The following is a 16529-nucleotide window of genomic DNA, read 5'->3' as shown; positions in this document are numbered from 1 at the left end:
CACGCCATTCTCCTGCCTCAGCCTTCCGAGTAGCCGGGACTACAGGCACACACCACCACGCCTGGCTAATTTTTTGTATTTTCAGTAGAGACGGGGTTTCACCATTTTGGCCAGGATGGTCTCGAGCTCCTGACCTCGTGATCCACCCGCCTCAGCCTCCTAAAGTGCTAGGATTACAGACGTGAGCCACTGTGCCCGGCCAGTTTTTTTTTTTTAATTTAACTTGAAGCCTCATGTTTCCCTCATGAGGGAATGTTTATGGTACATTTGTTAGAAAGTATATCACTTTTGAGACTCATGCTATTTAATAACACAGTTGATCATAGTTACTACTCTATCATATAAAACATGGCCTTAACGTAAGACAACAACATATATATTTTCTCTCTCTCCCTCTGCCTCTCTGGTCTTTACCCTCAGGCATGCTTTGTTTATTGAGGTAAAATATATATACAGAGTTTATCATATTTACTATTTTTGAGTGTACATACAGTTCAGTGTTAATAAATTCATTTATTTCCCACTCCTTGATCCCTTCTCATCCCTTTTCTTCCCAACCTCTGGTAACCTTAGTGATTTCTGTGATCCTCCCTGATGTTTATTGCTGAGACTTTGCCTTGAGCTACTGAGATGTGGAGTCCATCTGTGTTGATGCTTTCATTAGCATTCCACTTCCCTCCAGCATGTCCACTACACTTCCTTCACATCCGTAATATCCCATCTCTTTACATTCAAACTTTCCGCCCTCTGTTGCCTCCTTCCACACACGTAGCTATTGTTTCAACTGTTATTTCTCCCCTTCTTGTCATTCTACTTTCAGATATTTAGAAGTGTATCTCATCCTATGATGACTGATTCCCTTGAACCCAGTGTTCCTTTAAGTTTCTTCTTTTTGTCATTAAACTCCTCAGACTTCTACCACAGTCATTGTTTTAGGAATGTACTCATATATACTCTGAATTGTTATGGAAATGATTTATTATGGCAATTCCTTTAGGCTGGTTTCAGGTTTGTGCTTTTCAGTGAAGGTGGTCTGGTTTGTTCACCACTTAAGCTATCTAAAATAGGTTATTTTTTAATATGTAACTGTCTTTAATATGCAGTTTAGGCTTTCAGGGCCAACGTGGGTATCTGGTTTGAGGAAAAACTCAGATGCAGTGGTAACTAGAATTTGAGGCGTGAGTAGTTCTTTTATCAACCCTCTCTCACGCCTGCAACCTCTTGTATTGGTACTTCTTATTTAAGACAAAGGAGATACAAAAAGCAAGAATAGATAAGTAATATTTTTCCAAAATGTACTCGAACAAAACTTAAGGATCAGTTGGAGGTTTTATTAAGTTTTAGAAGTGAAATAAGTCGTGGCTAGTGAGTATTTAAAGGCAGGATTCCTAAACAGAACAAATTTAGGCTCAATCTAATCTACAGGTGAACTTTTTAAAAAGTGAGATTCTGATTATGTTTTCCATCATTCAACAAATATTTATTCTCCACATGTTTGATACTGTAGTAGGTCCTGCAGAGGTAAAATAGGCAACCAGCTATCTTGATCTTCCTTGACCTCACTTTAGCTATTGGCACGTTTTCCTTTTTCATTTTTAAATGGTCTTCTTTAGCTTCTATATTTCTGAACCATTTTGTTCTTCTTGCGTTTACATTGATTCATTTTTTTTAAATTGGTTTTCCTTTTTTTTTTTTTACCCTAATATCAGTTCTTGACTCTGTGTTTTTTTTTTCTGGCCTCTGAATCATCCTGCCCTCTATTTTCAGTATTCTTAGCCCTTACCTCTCAACCCATTTTCAGCTCCTTTGTACAGAACATCTGTACAAATGTACAGCTCTGTATGCAAATGTACAGAACATCTCTTGTCTTTGGATTCCCTCAGCTTTAGCATGTTGTAGACTAAACTCACCATTTTCCTTTCTAAGTCAATATATTTCCAAATCTCCTAAACTTAAAGCCGTTCATTAAGCAAATGTTTATTGAGCAACCATTATATGCCAAGTGCCATGTGAAGATTGGGAACATATTGGGAAATAAGATAGACATGGACTCAGCCTTTATGAACTTAAGTCTAGATGGCTACAGGCAGGTAAACATATGATATAGTGTGATAAGTACTTAGATAAGGGAAGCTAAGATTTATGTGGAAGGAGCTTCTAACTCAGATCTTGAGAAATATTCCTTGGGAAATATTAAAGTGTGAAGTACCAAGGAAGAGCCAGTATTAACCAAGTAGATGTGGATGAGGAAAGAAGAGCATTCACAAAGGGACTAGTGTTAAACCGTGTGTGGTTCAGTAAAGCAGAAGCATGGGGAAGAAGAGGCAAGACTGGAGAGAAGTGTTGGAGTTAGCTTAGGAAGGCTCTTACAAGCCATATTAGGGGACTTGGACTTTATCCTGACATCAGTGTGGAGCTTGAAAGCAGCGTATATAAAGTGGCTAGCAGTGGCTAGCACTTGGTAGCTAGGATAGATACATGATTTACTTCTCCTTTTATCATCATAATCATTCCACTTTCTAAAGTTCTCAGGAATTTGAAACTGTACTGTGGATAAAGACTCATGGTGTTTGAGTAGTTACCAGCCACATCTCATTCCCTACTAGAAAAGAATATGAGGGTGGGACTATTTTAGTTGTTTTAGTGCCAGTAGTGTTTCCACATTAACCTAATGTTTGACCTTATCTTTGGCCCCTACCCGGAGACCTATTGCTGTCTTTATTTTAGGAAAAATAGTTCATTCACCTCTTGATGGTTGAGGCAGTGGAAAGCTAATGAAGATTCTGAAACCCAATACTAACATAATAATAATTGTAGTTTAGGCAGATTAATCTTATAGCAATATGCAAGATAAAAGGGGAGAAATTAAAAGGGTGGAAATTGTTAGGATACTTCCCCATCGGTCCTCCCTATCCCAATAAACAGTGGCTCCATTCTTCCTGTTCCTCAGGTTAAAAACCTACAGTCCACTTTGACGCCCCTCTTTGCAAAGCAAACATCCAGTCAATTAGCAAATCTCCTCGCCTCTTCCTTCAAAATATATCCAATATCTAGCCATTTTTCACAGTCTCCTTTCACCCAACTCAAAGTCACAACTAGCACTCATCTGGACTAAGATGCAATATATCCTTCTTTTTGGTTTTCTTGATTTTATCCTGCCTCCTCTACAAGATACTCTGCACATGGGACCTAGAGTAATGTTTTAAAGACATTAGTCAACTCTGTGCTTACAACCCTGTGGTGTTTTAAGTAAAAGCCATATGATATACTGGCCTACAAGGCCGTATAGGACTTGTGTTCCTACCTCCTATGCTACCCTCCTCGTGCCTGCGTATTTATATCCCAACTGCTTGCTGCCCTAATTCACTCTGCTCAGTCACAGTGGCCTATTTGCTGTTCCTTATATGCATCAAGTGAGTTTCTACCTGAGAACTTTTGTATTTGCTACCCCTCTTCTGCCTGAATGCCTGCAGTGCCTCCAACCTCACTTTATTAAAATCTCTGCTTAAATGTCACCATATCATCTCAGAGTCCTTCACTGACCACCTAAGACAGTAACACCCTCCATTGCATCACTCTTTTTCCCTACCCTTTTCACAGTTTTTTGAACAGCTCAATTGAAATATAATTTACATACCATTAAACTACATGTAATGAAAGTGTACAGATCTTTTTTGACATGTGTATACACACCTGTGAAACCATCAGCAGAATCGAAATAATGGAGCATCTATCATGCCCAAAAGTTTTCCCTGTGCCCCTTTGAAATCCCTCCACTTGCATCCCCTCTCCAGACCATGTCACTGATGTTTTAATTAAACTGTGGATTAGTTAACATTTTCCAAAATTGTATAGAAATTGAATAATACAGTATGTTCTGTTTTTTATCTGGCTTCTTTTACTCAGTGTAATTGTTTTGATACTTATGTTGTTTGTGCCAATAATTGTTTATTGCTAAGTAGTGTTCCGTTATATGGCTGTTTGTCCATTGAGATGGGACATTTGGGTTTACAGACAAAGTACTATGTTTATCCTTTGATCTACAGATGGGACATTTGGCTTTACAGACACAGTACTATGAATGTTCATGGACAAGTCCCTGGGGACATTTTTCTTGGGTAAATACCTAGGAGTGGAAAGGTTGGATCATATGATAGGTATATATTTAATTCAACAAATTGCCAGAATGTTTTCCAAAGTAGTTGTACCATTGTACATTCCTACCATTTTACATTCCTACCAGCAGTGTATGATTTCTCCCATATTCTTCCTAACTCATTGCCAATACTTAGTATGAATCAGTCTTTTAAATTTTATTTATTCTAATAGGTGTGTTATAACACCTCATGACTTTGAGTATCCCCGAGGACTAATGATGTTGACCATCTTCTCTCCGTTGTTTGCCATCTATATTTCTTCTTTTCAGGAGTGTCTGTTTAAATCTTTTGCTCATTTTTAAATTGGAGATTCTTTTTTTTTTTATTATTGAGTATTAAGAGGTCTTTGTATATCCTAGATACAAGTCCTTAATCAGGTATCATTTGCACATATTTTCATCCTGTCTGTTTTTTTCATTCTGTAAATAGTGTCTTTCAAAGACGGGAGAATCTAAATTTTGATGAAGTTTAGTTTATCAGTTTTTTTCTCTTATGGATTATGCTTTTGGGATCATATGTGTAAGAAATCTTTACCTAACTGAAGATCACAAAGATTTTATCCTGTACTTTCTTCTAGAAGTTATATAATTTTAGAGTTTACATTTAAGTGTATGATTCATTTTGAGTTAATTTTTATGTATGCTGTGAAGTACGAAATAAAGTTTGCATGGCTTTTTTTCTTTCTGATGCATGTCTATTTTTCTCAGCGTCATTTTTTGAAAAGACTATCTTTTCTTTTTTTAGACAGAGTCTCGCTCTGTCACCACCAAGCTGGTGTGCAGTGGCGCGATCTCAGCTCACTGCAGCCACTGCCTGTCAGGTTCAAGTGATTCTCCTGCCTCAGCCTCCCAAGTAGCTAGGACTACAGGCGTGCATCACCATGCCCAGCTACTTTTATTTATTTATTTATTTATTTATTTATTTGTATTTTTAGTTGAGACATGGTTTCACCTTGTTGGCCAGGATGGTCTTGATCTGCTGACCTTGTGATCCGCCCACCTCGGCCTCCCAGAGTGCTGAGATTACAGGCGTTAGCCACCACACCCAGCCAAAAAGACTATCTTTTATCTACTGAATTGTCGTTTTACCTTTGCAGAAAATCAGTTGTCCATAAACATGTGTCTGTTTCTGAACTCTATTCTGTTCCATTGATCTGTTTATGTATCTTTATGCCAGCACCACACCGTCTTCATTTCTGTAGTTTTATAAGTTTTATAATTAGGTAGTATTAGTTTTTGAACTTTTTTTTTTATACAAAGTTGTTTGGCACTGTAGGTTCTTTGGATTTCCATGTAAATTTTAGAATCAGCTTCTCAGTTTGTACATGAAAGCTTACTAGGAGTTTGATTGGAATTGCCATGAATTTATAGATTAATTTGGGGAGAATTGACAGTATTATTTAGTCTTCCAACCTATGAACATGGCCTATGTCCCTTAAAATTTTAACAGTGTCATATAATTTTCAGTATATAGGTCTTAACATTTATTTTCTAAGTATTTTATGTGTTTTGATGCTATTGTAAATTTTTTAAAATTTTAATTTCAAGTTATTAGTTGCTAGTCCATACAAATGCTAGCTTATTTTTGTGTATTGATATTTTATCAAAACTATAACTTTACTAAAATCACACATCTAGTGTTTTTGTAGATTTCATTGAATATTCAAACATAGAAATCATGTTTATGAATAAAGAAAGTCTTCTTCCTTTTCAATCTGAATACTCCCCTATGTTCCTTGCCCACCCTCCTGCTTGCCTCAGCCAGAAACTCCAATACCATGTTAAATAAAAATGGTGAAAGTAGACATCTTTTGTCTTGTTCCTGATCTTAGGGGGAAAGTTGTCAGTTTTTCATCCTTATATAAGATATTAATGTAGGGTTCTTTGTAGCTATCCTTTATTAGGTGTTATATTTCTAGTTTGCTGAGAATTTTTATTGGGAATAAATGTTGAATTTTGTCACATGATTTTTCCTTATCTATTGAGGGAATTACGGTTTTCCTTTTTTAGTTTGCTGATTTTTGAATTACATTGTTTGAGTTTCAAATGTAAACCATTTGCATACCTGGGATAAAATCCATTTGGTCATGATGTATATATTCTTTTTATATGTTGGGTTAATTAGCTAAAATTTTGTTAAGAATTTCTGCATCTGCATCTCTTGAGTCCAGGAGTTCAAGACCAGTCTGGGCAACAAAGTGAGACCCCACCTCTATAAAAATCTAGCCAGTCATGGTGGCATGTGCCTGTAGTCCCAGTCAGATGCGTCCTGACATAACAGTGGTTCAACTTACGGTTTTTTTTGACTTCACAAGGCTGTGAAAAGTGATGTGCATTTAGTAGAAGCTCTACTTCCAGTAACCATACAATCATTCTGTGCAGTGTTTAATAAATTACATGATGTATGCAACTTACAGTGGGTTACTTGGGACATAACCCCATGGTAAGTCAAAGAACATCTGTATTTTCATGACAAATTTTGGAACCTGGTTTTCTTTTCTTGTAACATCTTTGTCTGGTTTTGTTATTAATGTAGCACTGGTTTCATAGAGTGAGTTGGAAAGAATTTCCTCCCCTCAATTTTCTGGAAAGATCTGCAGAAAATTGGTATTATTTTTTCTAAAATGTTTGGTGCAAGTTACCAGTGAAGCCATCTGGGTTTGTAGTTTTTTTTTGTGAGAAATTTTTAAATTATAAATTTAATTTATGAAATATAGGGGTATTCAGGTTATCTGTTTTTTCTTGAGTAAATGTTTTGTGTATTTTTCATAGATGTCTATTTTATCTATGTTGTTGAATAATTTATTTATCATCACTTAATATCTCTATATAGTGATATTACCTTTCTCATTTCTGATATTAATAATTTGTGTTTTCTCTCTTTGTCCTGATTTATCTGGCTAGTTTTAATCTACCTATTGATTTTTCTCAAAAAGCAGCTTTTGATTTTATTGATTGCATTTTGCCCATTTGCTTTTCTGTTTCTTTGATTTCTGCCCAGAACTTTATTATTTGTTTTTTTTCTGCTTGCTTAGATTTTATTTGTTCTTCTTTTTCCAGTTTCTTAAGTTTGAAGTTGTAGTCCCCTTGATTTAAGAACTGTCTTTCTTTCTGATATAGATGTTTATTTCTAAGTACTCTTAAACTGTATCTGATTTTGTTATTTTTAAGCAGTTCAAAATACATCCTGGTTTTACTTTTTATTTCTTTTTTGACCCACGACACATCAGAAGTGTGCAATTTTATTTTCAAGTATTTGGAGATTTTCAAATCTTTCTGATGAATTTACTCCTTTACCATTATCAAATAACTGTCTTTATCCCTGCTAATATTTTTTGCTCTGAAATCTAGTTTGTCTAATATCAATACTGCAGTACCACTTTTCTTTTGATTAGTATTAGAATAATATATTTTTCATCCTTTTAACATATTTGTGTTTTTATATTTGAATTATATTTCAGGTAGACAGCATATGTAGTCAGTTGGATCTTGCTTTTTTTAAAATCCAATCTAACGATTGCTGCCTTTAAATTGGGATTTTTGACATGTTTAGTGTGATTATGTATATGGTTAAGTATATCATCTTTATTTTTTCTATTTGTCCCATCTGGTTTTTGTTCTCCTTTTCCTCTTTTTCTGCCTTCCTTTGATTTTTCTCCTGTTTTTAACAAAAACAGCTTTATTGATACATAATTCACATGTCATACAAGTCACCATTCTAAAGTATACCATTCAGTGGTTTCTAAGCATATTCAAAAAGATAGACTGGGGTTGGTGGCTCATGCCTGAATTATAGCACTATGGGAAGCTGAGGCAGGAAGATTGCTTGAGCCCAGGAGTTCAAGACCAACCTGGGCAACAAAGCGAGACCCCACCTCTACAAAAAACTAGCTAGGCACAATGGCATGTGCCTGTAGTCCCAGCTCTTCAGGAGGCTGAGGCAGAGGATCACTTGAACCCAGGGGGTTGAGGCTGCAGTGAGTTGTGATTGTGTCACTGTACTCCAGCCAGAGTGACAGAGCTAATAATCCTGTCTCAAAAAAAAAGTGCAACCATCACCACCCTCTAATTTTAAAACATTTTCACCAACCTGATAAACCTGTTAGCAGTCACTCCTCATTCCCCTTGAACTACTCAGCCTTAAGTACTTAAATACTCAGTCTGTAATTTCGTTTTCAAATATTTGGAGATTTTCCAGCAACAGTAGTTTACTTTCTGTCTCTATGGATTTGCCTATTCTGTACATTTGAGATAAATGGAATCTTACAATATGTGGAGTTTTGTGACTGGCAGTTTTTTTTTTTTTTTAAACTTAATAATTTCAAGATTCGTCTATGTAGCGTGTCTCAGTGTCTTCAAGTGATAGTATGCCTATATATAGTGTAAGAACCTTAAGATAGTCTGCTTTTCTTCTCGATCTTTATGTTATTGTTACAAATTTTACTTCTGTATATACTATAAATCCCGCAGTATATTGGATTTATTTTTGTCTAAGAAAATCAGTTATTTAAAGATACTTAAATAGTAAGGGAAAAAAATTTAAAATTTGCCCATGTAGTTACCATTTTTGGTGCTCTTCATTATTTGTGTGTAGATTCATATTTCTATCTGGTATCATTTTTGTTTGCCTGAAGGACTTTAACATTTCTTAAAATGCAGGTGTACTGGTAATAATCAGCTTTTGTATGTCTGAAAAAAAAAGTTTATTTCACCTTCATTTTTGAAACATTTTCTCTGGGTATAGAATTCTAGGTGGACAGTTTGTTTTGTTTTTTTTCCCATACTTTAAAGATGCTCCATTCTTTTCTTCCTTTCCATACTTTAAAGATGTTCCACTCTTTTCTTCTTTACATTGTTTCCAAGGAGACATTTGCTGTCATTTATCTCTGTTCTTTTGTAGTTAATATGTCTTTTTTCTCTAAGATTTTTCCCTTTATCAAATTGTTTGATTGAAGAAATTTCTCTCTTGCCCAAATTGTTTTGAGCAATTTGATGAGAGCATGCCTCGGTGTCAATTTCTTCATGTTTCTTATGCTTGGAGTTTGTTGAGTGTTACCTCAGACTTTGTCGTTTTAATCTCTAGAAGTTTGGTTTAGGTCTTTTTAATATCTTCCGTGTCTCTCCTTAATTGTTTGGAACATATGGAATACAAGTATAATTCTTATAATATCCTCTTCTGCCAACTCTAATAATCTGGGTCATTTTAGGGTCAGTTTTAATCAGGTTTTTTTTCTCTCCTCCTTTGTGTGTGTGATAATCTTTGATTGGATTCCAGACATGTGAATTTTATGTTGTTGGGTTATGAAGATATTTGTATGCCTAGAAGTATTCTTAAGTTTTGCTTTGGGATTCAGTTTAATAAGTTAAAAACAGTTTGAACTTTCTGAAATTGCTTTTAAGATATTTTAGGCGGGACAAAGAGCAGTGTTTAGTCCTGGGCTAAGTATTCATCACTGGTAAGGTAAGAGCCTTTTGGGTATTTTGCCCAGTGCCCTTTCGATTGTAAGGCTTTTTACTCTGGCAGGTGGGAATAAGCACTGTTTCTGTTCCTACGTGACAAACAAGTATTGTTTCCCCTAATCCTTTTGGGTGTTTCTTGCCTCAGCCTTGGGTATTTTCCTCACACATTTGCATATCTGTACTATGCTGAATAGGAGGAGGGTTCCTCTGCAGATCTCCACAGTTGTCTCTTGAGGCAGATCTTTCTTCTAGGGTACTCTGTCCTGTTAACTCTAGCTACCTTTTTCTCTCCAGACTCTAAGCCTTATCTCCTTAAGTCAGAACATCTGGCAGACTTAGCTTCAGTTCCCCTTCATGTAATGCAGACTGGAAACTCTCAAGTCAGTTAGCTGTGGTAATCAGAGGGCTGGCCTCGTTTGTTTACCATGTCTCAGGGATCATTGTCCTTTGTTGGCTGTGTCCTGTGTGTCCTGAATATAATTATCATAGGCTTTGTGTAGTTTTTTTTTTTTTTTTAAATATTGTTTCAGGCTGCCAAATCATCTTGAATAGAAATGTGCATTAATTTTTCAACATTTCTCTTTATTTGACAGTTACTGTTTATTGTCATATTCTTTCCCTAGAATGTAACCTCTTTAAAAGCATCCCTCTGTCTGTTTTTATTACTGTTGAGTCTCTGTCACCTAGTAGAGCACAGCACATAATCAATAAATATTGGTGAATAAAGTATAAACAACTGAGTAAATAAGGCCATTACTTTCTAGATTTGAATGCATGATCACAAGACCAGAGATAAGAGGAAACCCCTAAAATGTATTGTGAAGGAATAATGTTAAGATTTTAAACTGATTAGATAAATAGAATGAGGGAAAGAAATGTAAAGATGTTGGTATTGCTCAGGTTTCTACCTTAGGGACTCTTCTCATTCAATATACTCTCCCTAGGCATTCTCATTTATTCACAAGGTCTCAGTTCACCGTGCTGTTGACTCCCAAATCTCTATTTATAGTCTGGATCTCTCTTCTGGAAATCAGATGCCTACTCGACAGCTCTGCTTAGATGTAACATAGGCATTAATTCAGCAGAAACAAAATAAATTTGTATTTTTTTCTGACAAAACTTTCTGTATTCTATATCAAAGAGAGGAGTATATCACCAAACTAGAATGCCAAGTGCCTATTTGATATTTAAGTATCCGTTCTTTTCCTCCCTTGTCTGATAAATGACAGATGTTATTGATCTTCTTTTTGAAAAGCTTTTGAATCCATCCATTTCTCTCTAACCTACTCCCTTATCTTAGTTTAGACCGTGTTCATCTCCCATCTTCATCGCAGCAGGATCTTCCATACTATCTTCTTTCCCACTAAAATTATACTGTAGTCAGAGGAATTTTTTAAAAAATTGAAGAAGCAAAGAGAGAGAAGGTGAGGCTTGGAGTGTTCAAGTGATTTACTCAAGATGACACAACTGAGGAGTGGTGAAGCTGCATAACTACTGCTGAGTGCTGAAAGCCCATGCTCTATTCACTGTATACCACACTGCCACCCATACTGTTAATGAGTACTTGAGTAGTTCACAGAGCATTTTCGTGTTTTTCTTCTTGAATAACTTTTTAAAATAGAGATTATAATTACCCTTGTGAGATGATAAAATTGAAACTCAAGGGAGGTTAAGCAACTTACCCGAGGATAAGAAGCTGTTAAGTGGTGACGTTAGCACTAGAAATTGGTTTCTGGCTCCAAAACCCATACTTTTAATCCTTAATGCCACCTTTTAATTTGTTAATGGTTACAGATACACAGCTTACCTTTTTAGGCATGATTGTGATTTTGTTTGGTCCTAGCATTGTGATCAAGTATGGGCCAAGTTACATACACTCTCAGTGCCTCCATTTCTTCATCTATAAAATGGAGATAATACTTACTATATAGATTATAGATGGACACAAAGCACTTACTACAATGTGTGACACATACTAAGGTATTATTATCGGGGTATATTGTTAGCCTCTACTCCTCATTATTGCATATTCTTTCTTCCCATTTCCCTAAGTATTCTATATTTTATCCTCTGTGCCTTTGTTTCAGCTGTTGCTTCTATTTGAATTGCCCCCTTTTCTTTTCTTTTTTCTGCTATTCAGATCTTACTATTTTCTCAAGGCTCCCACATTCTTGGGAATATTTTTCTAATTAATTTAGGCTGTATTAACGTTTTCCTGTCTGAACTCTCCCAAGTTTGCTAAGACTTAGAGAACTTACCTATTTTGTAATTATACTTAATTTCTGAGTCTTGTTTTCCATATTTATGATGATGATGATGAGTATTTGTTCCATAAGTGTTCACAGTTGCTTGGATATAATTTATTTGGTATACATTATTGACCTGATCTCTTTCTTCAAGTAGTTCATAATATAGTTGATAAATTATAGCTTATAAACTATGGTACAGTGGTTCTTAACCTCTCTTCTGCTTTCACATCATTTATATTTGCAACTCACTTTCATCATTAGCATCTCATTTTACACATTGACTAGGGGAGTATTTCCCTCCAGCACTGAGAGTCACTGATTTATAATTCTAAAAAGCCCTTTCTCATGTCCTCTCTTACTTAAGCATCATAACAAACAAATGAGGCACAGGAATTAATGTAGCCATTAACAGAAGGGAAATTGTGATCCAGAGATATATATGTTACTCTCCCACTGCTCAGTGAAGAAACTGAGTCTAACAGAGCTTTTTTAAGACTCAAATAGGAAGTTAGCAATAGAATTGGAACTTAAACTCAGATTTAATATTTAGACAATCTAACAATGGAATAATAAGCTCCAGTATGCTAAGCAATAAGTTTCTTATTTTAAACCTTTTATTATGTTTATTTTACACACATACAATAAAGAGAGTAGTATAGTGAACCTCTGTGTACCCATCACCCAACTTCATCAGTTTATCAACATTTTGCCAATGTTGTTTTATCTGCCCCTCTACACTAGTTTTTTCAGAGTATTTTAGAGCAAATCTTAGATATGATATCATTTTATCCACAAATCCTTCAAGGTGATCATTGACTTTAACTGAATATAACTATGTAAAACACACTAGTGTAAAATCCTTAATCTCTCTTTTTTTCTTCTTCTTCTTTTTTTTTTGAGATGGAGTCGCTTTGTTGCTTAAGCTGGAGTGCAGTGGTACAACCTCCGCCTTCTGGGTTCATGCAGTTCTCTTGCCTCAGCCTCCCAAGTAGCTAGGATTGCAGATGTGCACCACCACGCCCACCAAATTTTTGTATTTTTAGTAAAGACGTATTTTTATGTCTTTTTAGTTTGTATTTTTAGTTTCACCATGTTAGTCAGGCTGGTCTTGGACTTGTGACCTCAAGTGATTCACCTGCCTTGGCCTCCCAGTGTGCTGGGATTACAGGTGTGAACCACCATGCCCGGCCCAAAAAAATCCCTATTTCTGTTTAATTCATTATTCCATCATATCTATGGTGACATTCAACACATTATCATGTGTATTTACTTCTGTGGAAATGTAGATTTTTAGGGTACCGTTTCTTATGGTAGAGAAGTATTTCAAGTCTAGAATGTTTTCGAGTTACATTATTATGACTTGGAGAGGGAGTTGTTTAGCCAAAGGAAACAGTTAACTAATTATGTGCTTCCAGTGAGTCATGCTTTTTGAAAATTAGTGCTTTTATGAGTATTTATTTTAAACACATTTAAGAAATTTTTAATAAAATATATATTTCATAGTATGTCCTTTTTTTCTACCGTTCTTCTGTTTTAAAGGAAAAGATGTTGCTTCTCTTCTCTAAAAGTTAACCTGAACAGATGTGTACTGGACATTGTTCACCCCCACTGACAGAATTGTGCTGCTTCATCGTGTCCTTTTTATCTATATTCCCTTTCTGTCTCATCCTGTCATCCTGAGGGTCTTCAAGTCTACCTTATTAAAAAAACAAAAGAGGCAACACAAAAAAACCAACTTTCCTCGATTTTATGTCTCTGTGGCCTATCTAAATACCTCTACTGACACTTTGTTGACCTCAAGGAAAGGCTCAAATATGTTAGTATGGATAGAAGGTTCTTTACCTTTTACCTCCCACATACCTTTCCATTTTCATATATGTATATTACATTCCAGATATATTCATACATATATATTCCATTCCATATATATTACATCAGAGTTTAGAACTAGAACTTCTCACTCAATACCTGCTCAATTCATTCAACAAAATTCACTAAACATTTAAGTTCCCACCCTGACAAGTATTACTCTAGGCTCATTTGCTAATCCCTAGCATATTTTGGACTATGAAATTCATTTGTAATTGAATATAATATCAGAAGAAATTACAGGGTGATACGGTGTACCTAAAGATATAAAAAAATTTGTTTATTGTAGGTACAGCCGCTTTTTTGTGGTATTACAATGTTAGAAATGATTCGTTTGTAACTATTATCTAATTATATTTTTAAATTTATCTTTTAGGGACAGTATGGAAATTACCAGCAGTGAAAAAGTACTTACATTCCAATAGCCAGTATCTATTAGCAGCCATATTGTCACCTCAGCACTGTGGACACCTCCCTGTGAAGAGATCCTTCCATTCCATCTAGTTTTTGGAAAAACCTTGTGGATAAGTGGCTGTTTCATCAGTAAGCAGCCTTTGTGGTTTAGTTATAAAAGGCTTTAGTAACTCAAAAATACTCTTGATTTCACATTTCTACTCTAGATGGCAACATTGGACAGAAAATGCAATGACATAACCAATTTGTAATGATTTTGGAACTGTGTTTCAAATGGACTGTTACAGACTGAAAGGTGTGAACAGCTTTGTATGTTTATGAAGGGTAAGGGAATTTAATACTTTTCCACAGATTTTTTTGTAAGGGGAAGAGGGAAATGTACACTTTTTACAGCAGCAATATTTTGTATATTATGTTTATTTCATGTGGTGAATATGCAAGGCGGTACACTACGCACTGGACAGAATCAGAAATCCCCTGTTGATGTGGACTGGAGCATGGTAGATGCTTGATTGTTTTGGTCTCAAAATGATGTGCTATAAAGATAAAGGTGAGGGGAAGACAAAGCACACCATATGTCCACTGTTCTGTTCTTGTAGAGGAAATTCAAATCCCTTTTATCTATTAGATAATCAAGGGCACTGTGATACAGTTTTGAGTAAAAAGACATTTTTTAAAAGCCTTCCAGTTTTGTGGATTAAACCTTTTTATAAAGATCATTTATAATACTGTTTTAAAATGTGAGGCAATAAGAATTACTTTATGTTGGATCTGAGGAGGCTTTGGTAAAACAGTTTCATGTAAATGAAAGTGGTAATCCTCTTCTAAAATAGCAATAACTGAAAATGAAAGTGTTAATTTTACCTTGTTTGAGTTATCAGGGAACTTAGTAATATCAAAACATTTTATAAATGATATCAAAGAAGAGTCAACATTGATCCAGTAATTTTATTTTGTAACATTGAGGGATAATTGGTTATTGAACAGAATAGTTTAGGAGACTTTACAGACCTTCGTTTCAACTTTCTTATTTGGAAAAATATCATTTATAAAGGGACACTTTTATGTTTTTCCCTTTTCTATGTTGGTTAATATAACACAAAGAGATATTTAGGAAAATGCTTATTGATGAGGTTTATTCTGTCTGTTTTTAAAGCACAGAGGTTGCATTCTAGATAACCTTGTTTATTAGCATGGCATATTTTAATCATTATTTGAGACTGTCCTTTGCCTGATTATTTTAGCTAAATTCAGGGAGATTGGTGGGGCAGGAAAGCATGCATTGAAAAGTGTCTAACCACGGTTATTTAAGCATGATCTGAAAACATCTAGCCCAAAGGTAAGTTGCTATTTTCATCACAGTTGCCTATGCCCAGGGAATAAGATGTATTCTTTATAATTGAATTGGTTTTTCTCGCTTCTAACTGGAAACAAAACAGAAGGGGTGCCATAAATTTGAATAAACAGAGCATACTGTTCTCAACATACTGTAATCAAAAGGAGGAATTTCAGTGGGTCTCTGTGTGTGTATGAGAGAGACAGAGTGTGTGTGTTTGTGTGTTTCAAGGTCAGAATAGGTTTGTGTGTGTGTGTGTGTGTGTGTGTGTGTGTGTGTGTGTGTGTGTTTTTTTTTGAGATGGAGTCTTGCTCTTGTTGCCCAGGCTGGAGTGCAGTGGTGTAATCTCAGCTCACTGCAACCTCCACCTCCTGGGTTCAAGCAGTACTCCTGCCTCAGCCTCCTGAGTAAGTGGGATTACAGGCACCCGCCACCACACCTGGTTAATTTTTGTACTTTTAGTAGAGACGAGGTTTTGCCATGTCAGCCAGGCTGGTCTTGAACTCCTGACCTCCGGTGATCCGCCCACCTCGGCCTTCCAAAGTGCTGGGGTTACAGGTGTGAGCCACCGTGCCTGGCCAGAATAGGTTTTTTCTTTCAACTCGGTCAGTAGAAAATGGACATCAAGTTTGAACAGATAAAGCATGGACAGCCTTATTGTGATTGAAATGCTTGTAGGTTCTGTGCCAATTTTCCACCACTGTGTACTTTGTTGCTATTTAAAACTGTATCAACTCTAACGGAAGAATAAATTATTTGTGATTTTAATTTTCTCATTTGTTTCTTTAAATTAGATCTCTTTGACTCTCTTGTTTTGTCTGGAGACTATGCTGTGGGTTTTTATATAAGTTAGTCCAGTATAAGCAGACTATATTTGTATTCTAGGACTTTATCAAAATTCTCTTGCCATGCCCAAGTTAATTAGAATTAACTGTTCAGTAATCAGCATGTTGTGTAGGCTGTTTGTTACAGAATTCTTTCTCTGAAAATGAAGTCCATGAGGCTATAATCAAGATGACTGAATTAGATAAATGAGTTGAGGAGT

General features: G+C 35.6%; 1 protein-coding gene across 6 annotated transcripts in view; it reads left to right on the top strand.

The window, feature by feature from the left end:
• The window catches only part of SS18 (synovial sarcoma translocation, chromosome 18), a 76033-nt gene extending 59781 nt beyond the window's left edge, over positions 1–16252 (top strand). For all 6 annotated transcript variants that reach the window (XM_011939279.1, XM_011939280.1, XM_011939278.1 and 3 more), the window contains one exon: positions 14111–16252. In XM_011939279.1, coding sequence (XP_011794669.1) covers positions 14111–14137 — 27 coding nt within the window. In that variant the 3' untranslated portion in view covers positions 14138–16252. The remainder of the gene's footprint in view (positions 1–14110) is intronic.
• The last annotated feature ends 277 nt before the right edge of the window (positions 16253–16529 follow it).

This window comes from Colobus angolensis, unplaced genomic scaffold, assembly GCF_000951035.1.
Source record: "Colobus angolensis palliatus isolate OR3802 unplaced genomic scaffold, Cang.pa_1.0 Scaffold18, whole genome shotgun sequence".
NCBI classification, from domain to species: Eukaryota; Metazoa; Chordata; class Mammalia; order Primates; family Cercopithecidae; genus Colobus; species Colobus angolensis.
The sequence above is the reverse complement of the archived record's forward strand: the minus strand, read 5'-3'. Positions and strand labels throughout refer to the sequence as shown.